The sequence below is a fragment of the Phoenix dactylifera genome, chromosome 7, assembly GCF_009389715.1.
Source record: "Phoenix dactylifera cultivar Barhee BC4 chromosome 7, palm_55x_up_171113_PBpolish2nd_filt_p, whole genome shotgun sequence".
NCBI lineage: Eukaryota > Viridiplantae > Streptophyta > Magnoliopsida > Arecales > Arecaceae > Phoenix > Phoenix dactylifera.
The window spans coordinates 6074950-6098634 of record NC_052398.1 but is presented as its reverse complement, the minus strand read 5'-3'; the positions used below and the strand labels follow the sequence as shown (position 1 = coordinate 6098634).

General features: G+C 38.3%; 1 protein-coding gene across 2 annotated transcripts; it reads right to left on the bottom strand.

Annotated features, from left to right (window-relative positions):
- Positions 1 to 2601: 2601 nt before the first annotated feature.
- Positions 2602 to 22565, bottom strand: LOC103707112 (ubiquitin carboxyl-terminal hydrolase 18-like). Of its 2 annotated transcripts, XM_008791480.4 has the most exons (12): positions 21908 to 22562; positions 13765 to 13957; positions 13535 to 13623; positions 13320 to 13405; positions 13058 to 13226; positions 12842 to 12965; positions 8728 to 8885; positions 5571 to 5655; positions 5267 to 5479; positions 5128 to 5189; positions 4252 to 4513; positions 2602 to 4098 (listed from the first exon to the last, which is right to left on the bottom strand). In XM_008791480.4, the coding sequence occupies exons 1-12, from the start codon at positions 22183 to 22185 to the stop codon at positions 3139 to 3141; spliced, it is 2679 nt and encodes an 892-aa protein (XP_008789702.2). In that variant the 5' UTR covers positions 22186 to 22562; the 3' UTR covers positions 2602 to 3138. The 2 variants fall into 2 exon arrangements, with proteins under 2 accessions (XP_008789702.2, XP_038984030.1); XM_039128102.1 differs by having other exon boundaries at positions 2602 to 4513; positions 21908 to 22565.
- Between the last annotated feature and the right edge of the window lie 1120 nt (positions 22566 to 23685).

Genomic DNA, 23685 nt, shown 5'->3' with positions numbered 1-23685 from the left:
TAGGCTGTCAGAGCTATTATAGCTCTATATATAGATATAGGAATTCTCATTCACCATGACAATGTTAAGAAATAATGTCTACAGTATTGGACAAGTAGAACTCAAAATCAGCTAATGATACATCGGCATCCCCAATCTCAATGATGTGGTGGGTGAAAAAGCAAGAACAAAACTTGATCAGAAAGAACAGATGCTGGTCGAAAAGAATGCTCGTCGTCAGATGTCAGTTGGGAAGGAAGCTCGTTGTTGGTCGCTCGTTGGAAAAAAATGCTCGTGGTGGGATGGCAAAATGGAAAAGTACCCCTAGCCACTTAATCTCGAAGAGAAGAAGACTCTTGAAGATATAATACTTTGAAGAGTTCCGAGAATCGGGAAAGTAAAAGAGGCACCTTATTTTTTTTTATAGAGATATTTTTAACTTTTTACAATAGATAAATAGTTTCATTAACGTTGTCAATTTAAATGGGTGCTAGTATAGGTTTTACAAAATATTGAGTGTGAGTGTAATAAACATAAACTTCAGAGAAATTTTTATAAGATTATTTTGGTTATTTTTAAAAAAAATTCAGACATGACATTTGGGTCTCATTAAAAGTTAACTGTTTGACTAATATTCTATTAAGTTATGGGTTGAAGTATTGCATAAAAATAAATCTTAAATGGATAAGCACAGGTTTTTCATACTATTTAGTGGTAGTGCAATTTATTCCTAATCTCAGTAATATACTCTATAATTTATTATATTTTTCTATATTATTATTCTTTTTCATAGTACATAGTTCATAAAGTAGTATTTTAGGTGTACTAAATAAATTTAGAAATAGTTTTAAAACTATAGCAAAATACTATGTTAATATCCAATCTCTATCCAAACCTGATCCAATATTTGTTTTTTTAGATAGATGTTTTTGGGTTTAGGTATAATACGACCAAACCAATTGAAGCTTCACCGAGATGGCAAAGAAATGATAAAAAGAAGAACGACCCCGACATGTTTCTTCCTCCCTCCTCCTCCTGCTGTCCAATATATTGCCATCGCTTTTTCACAAGGTTCGCTGAACTCCTCCATCAACGGTGAAGACTGTCGTTGTTCCTTTTATGGTGGGGTCACTAGGTATATATGGTCTTCAGCAGCTCTAACTCCCTCTTCCCCGCGTCACCTTCTCACAGAAACCTGGGGCCTTCACTGTCTCGAACTCCTCCTCCGCACGCATTCTCAGATAAATCCAAAGCTGTCCTCAACACTTGCTGCCCAACATCCAACGTCCCGATATCCTCATGTTTTGACGTGCCCCCCTCCCGCTCGCTGCCCATTGGCGACACCAATGATGATACTAGCCCCCATCTCATTACGCTTGTTACTCGCCACCTGCTTCCTCCTCTCGTCCTGTTGCTTGTCTGCTCCCTCTTCATCGGCAGAAGACCCATGGAATACATTTGAGGAGGAGTTCCTCCGATTTGTAGGAGGAGCGAGAGGGATGAGGTGTGAAATGGGAGGAAGAGGCATCTCAGTAATCATGCCAAAAATCCTAATTTTTTTGAGAGTTTTCATTTTTATCCCGAAGTTTAATTTAGTACAATCTAAGTCATCTAACTTTCAAATTTTTTCAATTGATAGCCAACTATAACTTCTGTTTGATGGCCCTGACAGAAATGGTCGCATCCTATCACATGTCATTTGAAGGTTGTTGTTATGAACTCGACTGACACGGAGAAAGTTATCTTGAACTCTTTCTCCCTACTTTAGCCACTGTTCTTTCTTGAATTTTTCTTTTCCAATTACATCCTTACTCTCTCTCCTAAGATAGCCGCAAGGCGGGCACAGAGAGTGAAGGATGGCATAATAACTTGTTGCTAATTTCTGTTTATCCCGTCAGACGAGCTGGGTCATGACTGCAAAGAGCAAAAAGCAAGAGATTATCGACTATTGGTTTGGGAAGTGTTGGTTGTTTAACCCCTATGCGGTAGGGAACAAGCAGCCCAGGCCGAAGGCAAATCTGACTTGAAACAGAGGCAAAGGATTTAGGTTACGGAGTAGATGAATAATGGCGGACTGAGGGACTGAGACTCCTCAATACATTGTATCGCTTCCTGCCATATGGTTAGCACATTAAAATAAATTACAGCTCCATTTGTGGATAAACGCTTGCAGAAAGTGGTGCCACACTGATTTCTGATCGCTAGCTTATCATCTTACGGACCCCTTTAGTCCTCTAAAAATGTTTTTTCGCATTTGAATTTAGGAGAAGCATAAATTTTAAAACACAAACTTCTCATCAGCATGCAGAGCTATGCTGCGGAGCCAGAGTATCCCAAAAATTTACACTCCAAAGCCGGGCTGTGCTCCGGAGTCACTAGTTCAATTCATGCATGATGCTGTGGTAACTCGAAAAAATCACTCAAAAAGTCACCCTGCTGTTCTGCACGACTGCACCTTCCACATTGCTCCATTTTGTGGCATACATCACTATGCCAATTCAAAGGGAGCAAAAGGACTGCAACCCACCAGCTGAATGACTTTTGAGTGACAAACCTGAGTTACCAAAGCATCTTCCAAAGTACACGTATCGCATGATAGTTAGGACAATTTAAACAGAGAAAAACCAATAATAACTATCTTTTGCAATCAACGTTCTATCAGAATTGATAAAATATCCACTTGCCCAACTGCGATGATCAGCATCATAAAAAGGAGCAGGCAATAACTCCGTACTGTATATAGTTTATTTCAGTTCTAGATAATAGAAAAAAATAAGAATATACAGCACAAATACTAATGAGAACATGGTATTAGGGGAGCCTCTGTGATTCTGCAAATTGTGTGGAAACTCAGAGACCCACCTCCACTCCTGTCTTCAGTGGAACCATGAAAAAAATAATTATACCAAACAAGACGGAAAGCAAGCCCCCTCTTTTTGGCAAGTGCCCTAAGAATGCTTAACCACCAAATCAGGCAGTCTTCTTGCCTCAGGTTAACTTCGGCTGGTCCGCAGTCCAATCATTGCCTGCACATATTGTCGCGGTACTCTGAGCAATTTTGACCCACATCTACAAACTATTACTTGTCACTTAATCACCTGAAATAATACTTCCATCTTCCTCTATAGAATCTGAGCAAGCCAACCTACTACTGAACCGCTACATGTCATGCTCATTGAGACACCCAGACGGTGGTTTCAGCAGATCTCCCAACCCAACATTCATGTTCTGTAAAGCTGGTGTCAGTGGACCATCTTTCTTGTAGACCTTACTGCCGTTTTCATGAACAAAAGCAGTCTCACGGAACTCCTCATGGTTGATTTTAGTGAAGTCTATGCCATTTGAGCAGTAGGCCTCTGGCCTAAAATCTAATTTGTCAACAGAAGCCTGTTCAACGGACCCATTGCACTTGGGTTTGCTACGATAATCAAATTTCTGCATCTCTGTTTTCTTAACCCCCTCTTCATCTGATGATTTTGTATAAGAACTTCTCAGGAAACCACGAGATTTGAACGACATGTCACCTCGAATAATCCCTCTGCCATTTTCACAAGATGACTTCAGACTGGCAGAACAATTATCATAATCTTGCTCTGACAACCCAAGATCAGAATGACCATTGCAGTAACCATTTACCCTGGGAACAAGAGCAACTCCATGACTTCCTGTGTGGTTTTGTCTACTACTATCAACAGATTTCTTTCTGGCAGGCCTGTCTAGAAAACCACGAGAAAATAGGGGCTTTGGTTTGCTTCTATAACCATTCTCCCAACATGATGGCAAACCCTTGTTTCCATTATCTATAAAAGAGGTGTCATCCAACCTGCTAATTCCATTAGCTGAACCTGATGGGCTGCATGCTGCTACTGCCTGCTCTGATTCTGGCCTCAAATCATCTGAAGGTTCGGAAACCAGACTTGAATTTATGGTAGGAACAGCAGAAGATGGATCAGCTATCTTATCACCAATATTTTGACCAGTGACTGAGAGATCCAGTATTGACACCTTGGATGCTTCCGCTATACCAGTTGATCCATCATTATCTTCTTCCATATGACTTTCCAAATCTGAACAAACACAGGGTTCTGCCACTGTATGAATTTCGACGGATGGAAGCTCCTGAGGAGAATTCAAATGCATATAATTTAGAGAGGGCACAGGAAAACAAAGACTAGGGTTCCCTTCTTCAAGATCCTTTGGTACCGATGAACTTAACGAAGGACCATCCATATCCATATTTCCTAAACCTCTAGGTAAGGTCACATGGTTTACCTTGGCAGGTGCATCCGTTTCCATATCTTCCAGCTCTCTGTTCTTTATAAAATCACCTTCAGAAGATATTTTCTCAGGTCCAGTATTCTTCAACAAGGATGCTTCAATAGAATTTGGTTTGCTATCAACATCAGAAGGCAGGCAGGAAACCTTGAAGGAGTTCGATACCGTGGAAGGGCTTGATAACTTGGGATTTGCTTCAGAGAGCTGTTGCCTTGGTGGATCCACAGGCTTAACAAAAGGCTCCCGACGGGCAGTTTTCCTACACAACGACAGAACACAAAAAATCACTCAGTTTAAAATTTCTGAGAATGTATCTCATGGTGATTATAACCAAAGCAGAGAAGAGGGCAAATAATTTGGGGTTATGACACAAAAAACGAGCAACAAACCAAACAAACCGGCCCAATTACATTGGCATTCTAATGTTATTCAGAACAAAGAAGATATTTTCGGTCACGTTAATAAGAGAGATGCAGTGCTAATCCTCCCATTTAATCTATGCACCCTGCATCTCTCCCTGAAAGTATATGAGCACTGCTCTGTCCAGGTTTTATCATATGTCTGGATATATCCTGTAGTAGCATGCCTTAGAAAAGGTTCCTTTCTCTATAAATTTACAGCCAGGCTTTCAAACAAAAGCATTAGCTCACTAAGTCATAAATTGCAGGAAGAGGATAGTAAGCAATTAGTTGAACATTTAGACAATGAATAAATAAATAAATTTCTATTATCCATATGTATGGTACATAACAACTAGTTACATTTCTCTAGATAATAACTTGTCAACCAAACAACCATATCACATGAATGATTTCTAAACCTGCACATTGTTTCTCACATTCATATACAAAAGCAGAAGTAACGAATCATTACCTGCAATATAAGAGCATATATGCACCTTGAGCAAGTACTTCCTCCACTTCGACATTCAAGACCTACAATATTGCATTTGTGAGGCCAACAGATCAAAAAAAAGTGCCATAAAAAATATGCATAATGACAGATGATTTACCTTGCAGTCATCAATCCTATACCAGTGCCCATGATAGTCTTTGGTATAACAAACATAGTGACCAAAAAATGAAGCATTCAACATGTCCAGGTGAACAACGACAGCATACAGTGAATACAGATCAGTGCCATCTCCATTGCCACTCATGTATGGAGTGAGATCTAAGTTCTCAGGAAATGTTATTCTTTTGTTTAGTTTCCCAAATCTACCGCTCTGTTTATGTGGTCAAAATAGAGCTGTCAAAAACAACAATGCTTTGTACAACAAAGAATAGGTTGCAAACAAAAGTAGCAGTAGTTCTAACCTGGAATCTCTTAAGAGCAATTGTGAGGATATTTGGAGGCTGATGAACTGTAAGACGTTTCCATGCTTTAACATAATCATTGCATCTGAAGATGATAACAAAATTGATAACAGAAAAGTCATTTGAGTATAGAAATAAAAAAGATTTATGAATAGTCAAAAATTAATTGAAATGGATACTAGACAAGATTATTCAACTAAACACTGGATCAATTCAACATGTCTAATGCCTTCGTTAATAACAACTACAAAAGGTAATTCCATTGCATGCTCAAAATTTGCATCTGTTAATTAGAACATATATGAAAAAACTTCCTTTTCATGTTTAGTGGTACTTTTGATGACTTACAAAAGCTTGCATTGGCATGTAGTGCTCCATGGGAACCAATGAAAACAAGAAAAGGTTTTCTCATCATTGCTACAGTCCTTGTATCTCATCACTATTCTCGGTTCAGATTTTCTATGTTCTTTCTCTAAGTCACGTTATCCAATAAATCAGAAGTACCATTTTTTTTTTTTTAATATTCCTGATAGCACTTCAGCCAGGACATTGGCAATGGCCCTGAAAAGATGATTCTTTTTAGAAACTCAAATATTTCAGCTTCTTCAACATCTTATTTGCAATGTATTGACAGTTCAAATTTCTAATAACGATTAACATCTCAATCATACATGCCAACACATTGAAAAAGTTTTCTAGTGGATGCATGTGTCTGTGGATGGTCAAAACCCTCTAGGAATCCCAAACGCATGGAAGCCATCAAATTTAAATAAATCCCATTTCCATGGATCATTCCAGCAACAAGATCCAGAAAAATTCAAATAGTTAAGAGGTGCAACCAAAGTTCGCCATCTCGGTACCAGACCCCATACCGGTGCCATACTGGCACAATATCGGTACGATACGGAATTTTTTTGACATACCGAATGTCGGTACGCCACCCACACCGGAAACCAGTACCCAACTGGTATGGTACCGTATGCCCCGTACCACCCGGATCGGGCCGGTACAACATACCATGAATGCAACTTTCAGTAACTTTTCTTACTAGTAAATCTTTCAAAAATAAGGCATTTTATTGCAAAAAGGTGATGGATCATATATAGCCATTGACAGTCGTCAAAATATGCACTCCACTACGTACTCCACTTAGTTAAACCTTCTTGCCTCCCAGATGTTACTTATTTAGTCATTCCAGCAACCGAATGTCCTAGCAAAACAAGACGAGTAAATCCCTTGCATTTCCAGATCAAACTTTTTGTTAGCAAAATGTCCCATGCCTTGTGATTGCGACAACATCTGAAAGGCTATGTAAATCGTACATACTAGAAACTCACTCTCATTCAGGAAATCTAACTTTGTAGAGCTGACCACAAGTCAAACAGACCTCAGATGAAATTACTATTGATTCCCCACTTACATCACATTACCATTCTTTACCATGTATTTTTCTGATTTTCTTCTTTCCTTCTAGATGCAAAGGGTGCGAGAAAGTCAATCCATATATTCATGGTATATCTTGTATAAGGAGGCAATTCACTTATGTACCGATATGCTACAGAGAGTATCCATCAAGGCTTGGATTTCAGAAATTTGGGCAGTTAAGACCGCTTAGGCTCGAGCTTCAGAGTTCTGGGGAGAAATTATGGAAAAAAAGGAAAAATGAAAAACGAAGACATAACATTATTTTAAAGCATATTGCATCATTTATAATCTTTAGATTAACAGTATTTATGTTTTTGGGATGGAAGCCTGAAAGTAATGTAAGAGCCAGTGAAAATATCAAAAACTTGTGTCACATTCGATTGTTTGGCACTAGCCTAGGTATTAAACACCTAGAAGCTCAAACATCCACAAGAATAAATGAACCAACACAAAATTTCATATGACTACTTAAGTTGATAAAATGATTACCATTTCATCAACTACAAAGCACCATCAGATCACTTACAAGCCAGAAACTATGAAAAAGACCACAATCAGATATTCACCTATATAAATGATTGTGGGCACAACATTGGAGCCAAACTCCTTATTTCTCGTATGTAACAAGTATTTGTGTAATTTTAACATTCATGAAGATTCTAAGGTAGTCGACAGGACTTAAGGGCCATCCGCCGGCATCTTTTCCATTTACTGGATAGTTGTTTAGCATTTGAAACATGAGCAGGCGGCATACCACCACTGTTTAAAAAATTGTTTTTGTAATTAAGAATGTAGGTGTTGGACGTGTGCAGATTGGTATATTGTCTGATGTGTTTCGTATTTTTTATCAATCCTCAACTCAATGTAATTTCACCTCTATGAGGATCAAATGGCTAAAGATAATGTCAACCTATATACAAGAATATCATAGTGCATGACTATCTTGAATGATACATGGAAACTTCCAAAGGATGTCTGCAGGCACAAATCAGAACCCATGATAAAATGATTAAGAACAATAATCAGTTTGACAATGGTCCAAGAAAATGTGAAAACTTCAGGTTATTAAGTTTTATCATTTTAATTGTCTTGGAAAGAACCCAACACCTATATCATGGAGTTCAGTGACTGGTCTTTATAACTAGATGTCATTATAGTGCTCAACTTCCAAAAAATACCCTAGCCATCCTTGCCCTGATTCATGCCACAACAAGATTATATTCAAGCAAGTCGCTTACAGTTATGTTCTTGTGTTAGCTAAAAAGAGCTTGAGATTGATAGAATCTTTAACACTAGCGTCTACAACCACTGTTACTTCAAAACTTAACATCAGCCCCCTACTTACAACGAGTATCCTAGATGAATGTCCACATGATGAGCACCATCAACGATTATGTCACTGGCAAGTTGATAAATAATGGTAAAAGCACATAGTGGAAACTTACAGATTATAAAAATTTAACCTAATTAGAATTGTAACTCTAATATGTTAATAATTATGGATTAAGAAGCATATGCGATATAATATCAAATTATGAATAAACCAAGCTTAGCCTACAAAACATTACTAAGGCTGTTTGTACAAAAGTATATAATGCACAAAAAGAACAGCATATACCAAATAGGCTATTCAATATGAGACATTTACATCCAACAAGAAAATGATATTCTCTGCTGGAGGTTTGTAGATGTCTGAAACAAAGTTGACAATTTGTAAAAGCTAAATGCTTACCCATCACATTTATACTTATTCTCTCCATCAAGCCACTCCTTGACAGTAAATTGATCTAAGCATTCCTCCAAAGACTCGGCATCCCCTTGAATTTCAACTGTCAAATCCATCATATTCTCATAGCGATTTGAGACCTCATTGCAGTTTGTACATATCACCTACAAACAAAATTTGATAGGGTAAGAATTACATTATAGTATGACGAACAAGGAAATATTTTTACAGCAAACAAATATAAAAGACTGCCCATCTTCCTGTTAGCACATCCATATTTAAAAAAATTGAACACATCCAGCATGTTGTTGAAACCAAACCATACAAGTGTGCACATATGCATGCATGCACACATACAGAGAGATTAACAAAGAATGTAGAGGAAAAGATTATGCTAAGACCTGAAAAGATTCAAATCTGCATTTTGAGCAAACCGCCAAGACCCATGAGAGACACCAATAATTTGTCAAGCTCGTAACCAAGTATCACTTTCTCCACGACATAAATTATTAACCTATGCACTTGATATATTGTAACCCTTATCAACTTCAATACAGCTAAAACATTCTCGCCTACTCATGTAACTATGAAAATACTCAGCCAAGGTCAGCTGAACCATGCCGAATCGGCCAGTTTAGGGCGAAACAAACAGGACCGGCTGGTTACTAGCCCGGTCCATCTCATCGATTCGAAACAATTTTAAATCGGCAAATAGTTTCCCAACTTCACTCAAAGAAAAGTCAGCAAATCGTTTCCCAATTTCAATTCGAAATTTACAAAAAGAAATTTGGGCATCCCTTTTTTCGTAATGAAATTGGAGCAGCCTCCTATCGTGCGGGCTTTCGAGCCGTCTCCCTCTTCCTCCCTCTCCTTCTCCCTCTCCCCCTCCATCGCACTCTATATTGGTATGACTTGGAACAACACGATACAACCCATACCATGTCGAACCGATCGCCAGCTGGTACCCCCTCCAGTACTAATTCAACGAACCTTGCATTCAACTATACTTTTGTATATAAGCACATTTAGGTAGTCCAACTTTTTTAACTCCTAGAATCGAACAACAATATCAAACAGTACGATTAAAATGTCTAGTTAACTGATTTTAATTGCAAAAACAGAATTGAGCATAAGCTTGTTATGTTGCAAACTAAGATCCTTGAGTATTTGTATAGTCAATAAATATTTTCACATATTTCATCCCTTGTCACATCAAATTTCAGCATACCCTACCCTATACAGAAGAGTCTTCTCTTCAAACTTGCAGTGCAGATCATCTGGATTATAACTTGTACCACAAAGATGAATGCAAATCCTTATCAAAACTAGCCTCCTTACATCTTCACCTAGACCCTTTCAACTATAGGGATCATCAAGGGTGGCTCCCCACCAACCAAACTACATGACTGAAAAATAGGGTTACATTGGATCGAAGATAACATGATTGGCTCAAAAAGAGGCAGAACTTGGCACATGGGTTAAACAACAGATGTTGACTTTCGAGGTTTTGCAGAATTATGATTTTATATATAAGAAGTTTTTGAGTATCTTGAACGGCTGGAATAAATGGTTGTGATTAAAAGATCAACCATCTTTATTCAGCTCGGCCCATGTCTTAATTGGTCTTGAACCCACAGCTTGATTCATGATAATATTCAAGTACCAACTCGAAACTTACACGAGGTAGCTTTAACATGACCAACTACTTACAGCCCACTCTTAGAGAGAGAGAGAGAGAGAGAGAGAGAGAGAGAGATGAGACGAAGGCAAGTTCACATACCCACCATCATTAAGAAATTGGTTTTCGCCCCTAGAGTGGACGGCACCTTATACATGCACTGTTCTTCTCTTCCTTCCCTTTAATTTCTGTCAAAGAGGCCATCTCAAGCAAGTTCTAGATAGATTCTTCTAAAAAGTTTCTTTTGGGCAAGGAACATATCCTTTTGAGGATAGGTCTATGTTTGTCTGATACACTGAATAATTCCCACTTTCCAAGCACCAATAATACACCCTCTCACTAACATGAATAAGGCCCTATGCCAGTGAAAGATGTGATTTTGGGTGTTAAAAAGTGGGTTGTATTAAGTTTTTCTGTTTTCTTTTTTCAACCATCATTTCAGATGGCAGTCGCTTGGGATACCTAGGCAGCTAGCCTATGTTTAGGCCAGCCCAATATGTGGCCTGGCCACACAAACATCCCCTAGGTCTAGGTAACCTAAGCATGTTAATTTAGACTATCTGTAGGATAGATAAGAGTATCAGGCAGTGTGGTTTGAAATATTGGTGATAACAAACGGCAAATTATAACTTTCTCATGCCCAAACACTTTGCTAGAACTCCAGATAAGTTAATCTTGAATTACTTATATGCAAACTTATATTTATTATTCATCAAAGTCGCACAAGTTCTTGTTGTGCTATGATACCTGTCTTGGGGTTTTTTAAATTATAAATCAGGAAATTTTGTAATTTTATAATCAACTTCTTATTTTATAATTACTTGTTGCATGTTTGATGTTACTTCTCCTTTCTAGAAAGTTCTTCTCATAAAAGTAGTCAGAAGCTAGGTTTTCTGGGTTATCCTGGAAGCACTTTTTTACTTCTTGCAAAAGCATTTTTAAGATATTGTTACCGAACACTCACGACGTCTTTGGTGTTGCTTTTGCTTTACAAAAAGAGAATACACAAGCTAGGTTTTATAGCTTCTTCTAGAAGCACTTTTTTTGACTTTCTTTTTTTTAGTATAAGTACTTTTCAGATCATGATACCAAACACTTATTTTTTAAAAAAAATAAGAGTTTTTGCTTTAAAAGTCACAAAAACACCTTTTTAAGCAATACCAAACACGCCCTTATTTTTTCCAACAAGCATTTTTGCTTTAAATAAGCAACACTAAACACACCATTAGGTACTTGAAAAAATATAAAGTTTCTTTGGTTTACCCTTTCTTAATCTACTGAGTTATTTCCAAATTTATACTAGAAGTAAACTATTTATAAAATTAGTTATTTTTTATAAAAAAATCACCCAAGCTTCTGCCGAAGCACCCACATTCCATGAAAGCTATAATCAATGCCCCTGGCCACCTGCGTATGCTGCCTTTTACAAGCCAGCCTCACCCAAAAAAAAAAAAAAAGGAATTTTCGGTATCTGACAAAAGGAGATCTTGTTGCTTGGAAAAGTAAAACAATTTTGATAACTTATAATTATCACGTTAGTTGAGTAGCAAGTCAAGGCACAAAGTATGTAATTACTTCGCCAAATCCCATTAAAGGCGCATAAAAAGTATACCATGAAAGGCAAGCTACAAGTCATGTACCAAAACAAACTTGCGTTGCTGTGACTTGCACTCCCTGGCAGTATTTCATTAGTTGATTTAGTGATGTTTCCATTGACTGGTTATGAAAGGGAGCATATCATACTTATTCCAATACAAAGAGGGGGTATATAAATGAATATTTAACACCTCTCCAACCTCTTTTCCTTTCCTCCGTCTTTGCTTTGTATTCCTTCTCAGATCCCCTATTCTTCATCAATCTTTCCCATTTGTTTTTATATTCTATAGCCTCAAACGCTGCCATATTGTTCTATATGACTGAATTAAACCTTTAAAAGTTGCATTAAGCGAATACTTTCAGGCCTTTGTCTTCAAGACTAGCATAGATCAAGTTCAAATCCTAAGATTTTATGTATTTAAATTTGTACACATGATTAAGCTAAAACCACATCCTTCAAGAGAGCAGACTTTTGATTGGAGCTTTCTCATTTATTTCTCATGAAATCTTCTTTAAAAAAACAGCTATCTTCAAAGAAAATGCTGATTAATAATACATGTTTCAAGCCCATAAACAACAGATGTGACCATGATTGATCATATCTAACTAGAACCATAATTTGCATCCAAACATATATATTATAATGCAATGAAGGCACCTCCTATATATAAAATGCACAAACAAAGAGAATGCAAACAAAAGGAAAAAAGAAAAAATCATAATGCAAATACAACACCACCAGTCCAATTAAATTATCATAATATGTCCAGCCATGCATCAGATTAATATAATGAGTATCGATGAGCATATTATAAGATTACAAATTGTTGAGCTGCAGAATCCAACCTGAGACTGGAGATGACCACCAAATATGTGCTGAATAAGGGTTGTCTCTTGGGTACTGGGATCCAGAGCCTTTTCACCTCCAAACTCATCAAGGCAAATTGATTGCATTGTATCAATCGCAAACCTACAAGTGTTAATGACCAATAAAGGATCCTGACATTAAACAAAGTAATAAAAAGATCTGGGTGCTCAATCAGATCAAAGAAAGTAAAATACCTCATGAATTCATGAGCATCCTCCTGTCTGCCATACCCAAGGTTGCCACCAATATTAGGCAGTCGATTAAGAATATTCATAGGTTGAAAAGGCTGAGAACTTTTACTTGCCCTTTGAACATGTACTTGAAGCTCGCATAAGAAGCACCAATCATCCCGCTTCCTAAAGCCTACCCAGAGAACCGATGGTGGGAAAGATAAAAACAATACCCTCCTATTCAAATAAAGAATAAGAAAGATCTGCTCAGAGTCTTGTCACTTACATCCTCTACTGTGGTCTCTCTCCAGTAAATAGGCAACAAGTGGTCTAGTGCATGTAAGACATTGTAGAACCACATTAGCAAAGCAACTGCAAAAACAAAAGGTCAGGCATGCACTTACAGAGATCGCTTGATCAAATCACTAATAACTGGGCAGTTACAGGTAAAAGAATCACAAGATATCCTAAAAAGATTTTAAATATTTTAGTAACTCAAACCTGTTCCCACAATTAACTAGTCCACAAGGTGGAAACCCTGGCATAGCCCAGTTGAAAAGCTCCACAAATTCATCATAAGGAAAAAGAATCTGATGGTACAGAACAACATAATCAGTATTAATGCAAAACAAAGAAAAATGAATGCCAAAGGGTGCATTCACTTTACATAATGAAAACAAATATATCAGGGTGTATTCACTTAACATAATGAAAATAAATATATCAATCACCTTTTTTGGCTCATGCAGCACCTTGCAGGTTCCTTGGGCAGGAACTAATGAAATTGAGCTAAACCCAGAAGATTTCCTTCTTCTGCAAGCACCATTTCCAGAAGAAACAACCTCTGCCTTATCTAACAACTTAATTTGCTTGCATTTATGCTTGTGCTCGGCTTCCCAATGCTTTGACTGGCATGCTTGTGAACTGAGAATGCAGTAGTAGCCTTTCATCAGAAGTTTTAAAACTTAAAAAAAAAAAAGAAAAGAAATAACTGATTTATATATTAAAGTTATGTAAAATATCGTAACTACTACAGAAATGGAGGGGTGATACAATACTAAAAGAACTAAGATGAAAAAAGCTTGAGGAGTTGAAAGACCCCAGACACAATAAACATAATATTTTTCTGTTGGCAGGATTCACTGCACAAAAATGAACCCAGATAGGGCGATACAAAGAGAAACTTAGAGAATGAAGCCAAGAAGAGCACAATGTAACCCCTTTTCTGAAAATGATGGAAACACGCCACCCAAAATTGTATTTGAACATGAGGAAAAACTTGAAAACCCAAAAAACTCAGACAAACCATACACACAAAGCCTCAAAGTAGACCAAAACAGAAATGCAAACAACTAGATGCAAAGACAGTATCAAAAAGAAAAAACAAAGATACCAAAAATTAGACGACCAAAAAAAGACAGCATTGATCGCTCCTTAGAGCAGCCTATGAGCAGAGAGCATTGAAGTGTTAGCCTAATACTTTGCAATCTACCCTATCTTTTAATTACAAATCATCTCAAAAAACCTTGTTTGATTCCCAATTAGATCAGCTAGCACAAAACTTTTGCACTAATGCCTTTGAAGGCACTGACATCCAGCGTATGCCGAACCGGCCCGTACCGGCCGGTACAAACCGGTCCGGCCAGCTACCGGTACGGCGGAGCCGTGGAAACCGGTACAGGCCGGTTTCTTGCCGGAGACGAAGAAGACGAGGAGAAAAAGAGGGAGCGCGGGGAAGAGAGGGAGCGAGCCCACCTTCGGCCGCCATCGGATAGCCGCGGAGGGGCGTCGGAGGCCGGTGGGGGGCGGCGGAGGCCGGCGGGGGGCGGGGGAGCCCGCGGGGGGCGGGGGAGCCTGCGGGGGCGCTGCGGAGGCCGCGGCCGCGGCCGCGGCCTCCGCAGCGCCCCCGCGGGCTCCCCCACCCCCCGCCGGCCTCCGCCGCCCCCCCCGGCCTCCGACGCCCCTCCGCGGCTCTCCGATGGCGGCCGAAGGTGGGCTCGCTCCCTCTCTTCCCCGCGCTCCCTCTGGTTCTCTTCTTCTTCCCCGGTTCCGGCGGGGAAGAGCTTCCCGGTTCGTACCGCCCGGAGCACGGTACGAACCGGCCCGTACCGGTCCGGTAGGCAACCGGTACGCCTACCGGACCCGGTACGGTGGACCTTGCTGACATCCTTGTAGTACTTAGGCATGTTTTCAAACAGCCTTAATGAAAGTTGAAACATGAAAGATGTAGGAATGCCTATATATGAATGCATATGGCTGAAGGCATCAATAATAGATTCACAAAACATCTGGACAACACTGTGAATTGTGCAAAGACTCATTCAACAAAAAAACAGAATTGTCAAGAAATATGATAGCCAACGATCCATTTCCGACTACAGCCCCATAAGTTAGAAGGTTGATTTGCAAGCCAGCATGATAGACAACTGCATTTCAGAAGGAAGCCTTCATTTTAAAAGTATTCTAACCATGGTTTGTCGTAATAGTCAGTACCAGTGTATAGCAATTGTATTATACCATACCGGTACTGAGCCAACACACAGTATAGAGGAGTGTGCCAAGGGTCGGTATACTGAACCGGCTCTCGTACTGGGCGTATCGATACAATAACAAGATGGTAATGATACGTGGTCCAGTACCAAGACGGCAAACCATAGTTCTAACAAACAAGCTTCAATGCTGCTTGGAAACATATACAAGGACTAATCACCCCATGAATGTCACTTACAAAACACAGAATTTTCTTAAACATTAATATTACAAAACTGACATGGAGACTCCTTACTTCAACATCCATGATGCTCCATCTAAGTCAAGGTGTCGTAGCAGAACTAGAAATAACCATCTCAAGATAATTTAAAACAACCTCAGTGTTAGTTGTTAATTTAAACATAATTAGTCAAATCTGCAAGGGCAAATCGGAGCACCAGTTATCATGCAAACGGAAATCTTACTTTCTCATCCAATCTAAAGGTCTATCTATTTCCATATAGCTCAAAAAGTTGCAAATCATCTAAGTCATAGAGGTGAGCAACTCCAGAGAATCTAATTAACCACTAAAAACCAGCAAAATATGTGTCCAGCCTACATAACAAGCCATGTATACCACAAAGTGGCCTCCTAAAAATATTAGAAGTCGCTACATATAGTATAAAAGCCACCCCATTTCCCATCCCATTACCAATAGCCTCTCTACTTCAAGTATTTAAAAAAAAAAACAAGAGCAAACCAAATGATTGAAGTGTGGTCTAGAACAGAAGGCATATACTATACAGAATAGTTAAGTGAATTTCACTCCCAAGGACCACTTCTATTACTTCTATTTACAATTGAACAAACAAATAACAAACATAGGACCAAATTCCACAAGTAATCATGTCAATGGCAATTGCTGAAACCAAATCATGGCCGGCCACATATATGGCAACCACGTGTGCAAATGGAGGCAAAGCAGCTAACTTGAGTTCTTGGTTGTTGCCAGCGACTGTCCGCTTAAACATTGCCTGAAGAACAAGAAACCACCTAGTCTGGCACATGCACAATATAGGTTACTTATCATTCACTATTTATAACAACGTTTATGTGTTAAGTAGGATATGTCTTATAACCACTAAGTTATGCCAAAACTTTTGGCTACCAGCTAAACTTTTATAACGTAAATATACATAATATATGTACCTAATTTCATAACTTAGACAACTTGTGAGTTGTAATTGAGTAAATGACTAACGAATTATTACCAAATATACGACATATTGTCAAAACCTTCCTCCACACACAATAAAACCTTACTTCATGAACTGAAAATGAGGAGGTTTCTCAAATGCCAGCCTTTAACAACAATCCACTAGTCCATCATGCTCTGTCAATTGCAAACCAGTTAACCTCCCCCTCTAAGCCATCCTTTTATTCAGACTTCCTTCTACTGCTTTCTCTTTATCTTCTTCTTTCTCCTATTCCTGCTCTTTCATCTTCTTTTTTCACCTCTCTTCCTCCCTTCTCCTTTACCTCCTTCTTTTTGAATTCTTCAAATAAAACAGTTTCCTTCTCATCTACCCCCCCCCCAAAAAAAAAAAAAAAACCAAAAATAAAATAAAATAAACTCCTTAGCTTGCATCCAGCCAAGCACCCAGGTCATGCATAAGGCTCCCTATCACCTATAGTTGTTTATTGCCATCCATGTCAAAAACCATAGCAAACCTCCGAGACCCTACTTACTCTCATTTCGTACTAAGATCCACATCAATTTCTCAACAACAAAGCAATATTGATAGCAAAATTATGTCTACACCACCAAAATGGCTTGAAATTTTATACTCACATGATACCTCCAACATACCTGCAGAAGCCATTTTCTACATGATCTAAATTAGTTACCAAAACCCATAGGTAAAGCAAAGAAAGAAAGAGGATATAAAATGGGAAGCCATATTAACTAACTAGCACAGCAATAATCACCTATCTGACAATATTTTGTTTACTCCCAATTGACAGCACCTTTGCCGCACCCCCCCCCCCCAAAAAAAAAAAAGAAGAAAACAAAAAAAAACTCATTCGCCAAATTAAAGTGTTTATAAGTCCCCTTGTTTTTGATAAGCATAGGTCGAGACACTCCACGAGGAAGTTTTTCAACTTTGAAACTCATTTAAGGCACTTGTACATAAACCTCCTCCCTCAAATTTAAACCAGCAATAAGACATGGAATATTCACCCTCGCACACAATAAACATCAAAAAACAAAGCACCAGTTGGAGATTCAGCAACTAGTTTAGCCATCTAAACATAAAGCTAACATATCATCGTCATACGGAAGATAACCAACTTTCGAGTGTTATACGTCTCAAAAGATAAGATACAGATGTCTTCCAATCATCTAAACCAATAACTGAGCATATTAACATCATGTATTTCCTGATTGATCATTTTTTGCTAGTATGTTTTCACATTATGCTTTCCTTCCAAAGTCTTACCAGTTAACCAGAACTACCTAAAGGCATGTGAACTAGAAAATTAATAGTGAAGTCCCAATTGAAACACATCAGAAGTCACCGAGATGTTCTAACATTATCCAAAACGTACAGTATGTAAATTTCTGATTTTGGATCAGAGTATATACACATAAATCATATCCTTCAGCCTTTTGAAACCCTGGGGGAAGTGTGATCAAGTAACCCATGAAACTAGTTATTATCTCAACTCACAAAAGGATAACAGTACCCATGTTACTTTTTAAGTTTGCTCCACCTGAATTTCCATCACTACTCTATCTTTGAATTATTCACATACAACTATCAACATATTCAAATCTTGTCTCCCCCTTCAAACCTTGTCTCCCAGGTGCATGCTACACAAGAGCTCCAAAAGATCTTGTCATTTGAAACCATGTACATATGCATGTGCACATACATAAATAAAAGTCACAAAGACACACATGCGTAAACACACGGATATAGATACATATATATTATATATATGCATCTTCACGTATCTATAAGTATACGTATATATGTACATATTAATTATTCCCGAACCTCTCCTCCATCTCTTTTTTTTTTTAACCTAAATCCTGACAAACCTCAACATCCAACTCTTTGACTGAGTTTCTCAACTGCCTCTTCCTCCCATAAGCACTATCAGACATAGTTCTTCCTTTCACTCTATTATTAATAAACTTCCTTATCTCACTCTTTTAAGGAAAAAAAAAAACTTCAATTCTCTCATGCTTTCCAAAAGAAGAACTCAAACATCATATTTATGTTTTGTATTCCATTATTTCCATATTCTCATTCTGAAAATCTAAATCCCTACAATCCCAATCATTCCAAGTTTAGGCACCTTTCTGCAATTGTTGTCTTTTCTTTTCTAATTGTGTGTATAGAGTATATCCATGAGGAAAGTCTTATCATGTGCATTACAATTTTGCCCTTGTATTATAAGGAAAAAAAATAACAAACTTGACATTATTAACCAAAGAACTAATGATCCTTTTGTGTCCATTGCCGGCAATTATATTCAGCTTCAACAAAGACAATAGTGGCAGATATTTTTATCTCATAAATATGTAAGGTGCCTTCCATACAAACTTGTTCAACCTTTGTTGCACAAGTTGGAAGATCATTTACCTATAACTGATAATGTACAGAAATAATAATCAAAAGGCTTTTCAAATCGAAATGACTTGTCCCCACTACTTAAACATCAGGTGCATAGCTCCTCTAATAACCTAAATTTTTTTCCCAATCCATCCTCACAACATCGCCAAAATCATCATGTAGCTTGTCCGTTTCATTATAGATACCCCCAACCACAAATTCTAGGCCCTCACTAGGCCACTTTCTAGAATCGTTGCTAACAAAATGCTTGTTATCCTGTTGGATTATCCACTATCCCAATCCTTATTGAGTTAATTCTTACACTTGCTTTAATGTACTCATTTATAATATCATTCTTCCTATTAACCACCACACATGCACTTCAACTTTCTTACCTGTGCAATGGTTATCTCATAAATTATATGTGCCCAAGCCTTTGATGCAAAATGATAAACCCATAAAGGGATCAATATCTAGAACTAGTTCAGATCTGATTTCATCGACGTAAATCTTTTGCATTTTACACACAAAAAAAAAATCATCACCTGAACGAGTATAAGATCCAAGGCTTATAGAGGTAACTAACTAAGATTTAGTTGACAAAAAGCCCACCCAAAAGGGGGAAAAAATAAAGGAGCATAGAGAAAGAATTAGATTCCATTAGCTACGTATCATAAACTATATGCAGTGCTTTCTTCTCCTCCTTTATATTTCTCTGCATTCACCTAGACTAGATCTCATAGCCTATGTGTCTTGTCTATGATCTAGAGGACGAAATACGGATTTTGAACAAAAAAAAAAAAAAAGAAAGAGATGGTGTCCTTCTTCCACTTTTCTTCTGTTCGTTATTTTCCGTCCCATACACTTTCTCTTCCCTCATCTTTATTTCTTTATTTCTCTAACTTTTCTCCTTCTTTACCGTGTATATTTTAGGTGACATAGTGTCTTTGGACTGCCACCCAAGCACATGTAAGATGCAAGGTGATCTAATCCACAAAGCTTCTTCAAATATTTGCAGTGCCCATTGTGTGACTTGGCCATACCGACACAAGTAGACAACTTATGGATCTTAAAACTTAAAAAGATGCTGTGGTGCGACCAATATCAAACACTAAACCACAAAATACCTGAAAGGTATATAATAAAAGATGCCATTAGGTAAGGATATAACATTTTGCCTCTAAAACTAATGTACTTCATGAAACTCAATAAGAAGCAACAAAATAACTATAAAGCAAAGCCTTATGAGAGTTAAAACCTATCCTAGATTTTACATCAGCCTTCATTATAAAAAAGTATAATCCATATGACATGCATGCCATATTATTACCTTACTGACATCTTCCTTTATATCTTAGGGGCATGTGTTGATTATACAAGTCTTTGGGAAACCTCCAATTCACCCACCATAGTCCAATCCCACAGCAAGTAGGTTAAGACATGACATAATACTTACAGACATGCTAGCCAACCCTTGCACATTGTTCGCCACATTCTATTCTAGTTATTTATTTTGACAAAACTACATGCATGCATGAATGCAAGAATACACGTGTCTCCATGTTTAACAAGAACAACTTCCTTTGTTTGAAGTTTGAACCTTTTCCCCCCAAGTAATTGTCATGTTAACATAAATCATCCACTTGTGCATTGATCTTGGGAGATGAAGCAAAAAAAAAAATTGAACAGGAATTCGCATTAAAATACAAAATTTAAGAGAAAGGGAAAGAGCATATCCCGATGCATATAGAGATCATATTATGATTATTGATGTGTACAACACAAAATAAGAGGGGGTAGAAAGAGGATCAACAATCACGCATCATTATAAATCTATCTTTGCCTAAATTCCTGGTAGCCAGATGCGAGATGTCCATAATACTTTTTTCATACATACTAAAACATCCCTAACCGTAGTCTAATTTAGAATAACTAAATGTTCAAAAGCCAACTACGACTCCGACCTGGCTATGAATCGCATAAAAGTAAAACAACATTGCTCATGGAAGTTCATACTTTGTTACCATATATCAAACAATTGCCACATTGATTAAACTCCTGGGTCTCTTGTTTAGATCCCAGCAGATGATGAACCATAAAATCTATCAAAATTTAGATAGGCCTGGAACAGATTTATGCATTCAAACCCAGGCTATATTTTGCTTCAGGAGTTGTATCTACACTACTAAAGATGTGATAGCTTAAACCTTCTGCAATCTTAAAAATCAGTAAACGTTGAAAACCTTAAACTACAATCTCCCCTTGTTTGAAGAGATCGACAAGCTCCTTGAATCATCAAAAAGTGGTGGGTGTTTCTATCAACAGTCTTCCTTCCAGTGTGCTCTATAAAAATTCCAGCTGCTCCTATGATTCCATCATCACAATTACCATATGACTGGACTTCATTATCACACATTATGGTGATCGTGAAAAAACACAGACAACTAATTTCTCAGCCAAAGAATCAAACATGGTTCTAGATAACGTGTTCTGAAAATCAAACTTGTTAATAAAATTCTTTTTTCTGGGTTCTTGAAAAGCATTGTTTAAAGTTCACTTCCTTGACAGACCACGGTTCTAAAATATAGAGTCTCTCATCATCAATTTGAGAAACGAGGTTAAATTAATTAATCAACGGCCCTTGGAACCAATACTGAGTAAAGTGTTAAAGAAGGTAAAAACAAAGCGAGGAAAAAGAATCTTTGTCGAGAAAAATCAAAAAAGACTTTAGCAAAAAAAAAAAAAATCAAACAAGACGGAAAGGCAACGCGATGGGACTTACCAATAGCGGACGCTCTTGCACCGGGAGCACTTCTTGGTCGCCAAGCTCCCACAGGAAGCACAGACGTCGCCTCCGCCGCTACTTTCGCCGCCGATCGACATCTGGCGCCGCGCCTCGTACCCCGTGGTGGCGGTCTCGAAGCTGGCGTCGACGACGAAGTACCTGGAAGCGGCCTTCCTCACCAGAAGGAGAGCCCCGGCGAGTATGAGGAGCGCGGCAAGCACGAACTGGAGCAGGGACGAGAGGTCCAGCGCGAGAAGGCCGGCGGCGATGAGCATCTAACCCTAGGGTTCCCGCCGGTCGGGGCTCTCATCGATCGGCCCGCCGGTCGCCCAATCCGCGAAACCCTAGACGAAAAATCCCTCGATCGAATCCAACTCCAAGAACGCAGCCCTCTCGCATTCCCCACTCTTAATCTCTCTCGGATTCGGAGAATAACTCGATGGTATGAGATGAAGAAATACGGCGAATACGAGAGGAGTCGAGGGAATTAATAAAGAGGGGAACGGAGAGGAATTGGAGAATTATTCGGTCTCTTGGGCTTCTTGAAGTCGAAGGCGGTGGAAGTTGGGGTATGGGTTCGGGTTTTATTGGGGGCTTTCTTTCTTCTTTCCTTCTCTTTTTCCGTTCGTTCGTTTGTTCGCTTTCTTCTGCGCGGAAAGCAACCGAAGGCCACGCGGCGTCTTCCTCGCTGGATCAACTTATATTGGGCCTGCCTGTCAGGTTATGTTTTGTGGACCTAATCATGTACTTGGGAACTGGATGGTAAATTTAATAACCCACTAGGATTTGGGTCCAAATCCTGATTCTCGACGAGTTAATAACCCACTACACTGTACTTAATGGAAGTTGAAAAGTTAATTAAAAAATTTAGCAAAGAACCTGCCCCAAGGAGGGAGGGTCTTATCACTTGTTAAGCTACTACATTAAACATCCTCTATTATTTACATTGATGCTCCTATCTTGATGCTCTACGGTAAGGAAACATAAATGGGATCTATTCACATTCTGAGTTGCTTACATCTGAACATTAATCACTCATTGACCGACTCTAATAAAATAGTTGATGGTGTTATATCAATCAAGATTTGATTAATATATATGCTGATGGTTGGAGAAATCACGGTTGGGCGCTCATCGCTTATACAGAAGACCGGATGGTTGATTATTGCAATCAACTATATAGGAAGAGTTTTTTATACAACTAACCGTCGATTGGAAAGGATAAAGTTATCAAGATAGAAGACCACCTAAAAGATAGCAGTTATTACCGGATAACTACCAATCTGTGTTATAAAATGATGAAGAAGTTTTCTTTAGAGGTCTCTTTCACTCTACAGATATAGATTTTTGACTACTCTTACACGAACAAAATTGCTACTCTCTCCTATATAGGGGTGGCAATCGAGTCAGATCGGATTGGGTCAGATACGGATTGGATTGGACGCGGATCGAGTCAAAAATTTATCAACCCAAATTCGATCTATTTATTAAATTTATCAAAATTTCAAATCTGAATCCAATTTATTTATGAAAGAGGTAACCCGACCCGACCCACATAACTCGTCTATTAAACATGTTAAACCAGTTAAATGGGTTAAACAGATTTTTAACGGGTTAAATAGATTTAAACAGATTAAACGAGTTTGATTAAATAGGTAAAAAAGAGGTAAGTAGGTTTCAAACAGATTAGATGGATCGAGTCATAACTCGATTTAATTTTTAAACAAGTTAAATGAGTTAAAATCGTTTATGTCAAATCCAAAGCTTCTTAAAGC

Bases quoted from the DNA above. Each gene is read 5' to 3' on its own strand.
- LOC103707112 (XM_039128102.1), bottom strand. From the start codon at position 22,185: ATGCTCATCGCCGCCGGCCTTCTCGCGCTGGACCTCTCGTCCCTGCTC. The intron at 13,958-21,907 runs GTAAGTCCCATC...CTGCATTCTCAG, and splicing joins TGCAAGAGCGTCCGCTATTG to TTCACAAGCATGCCAGTCAA. The intron at 5,190-5,266 runs GTAAATCATCTG...GCAATATTGTAG, and splicing joins ATAGGATTGATGACTGCAAG to GTCTTGAATGTCGAAGTGGA.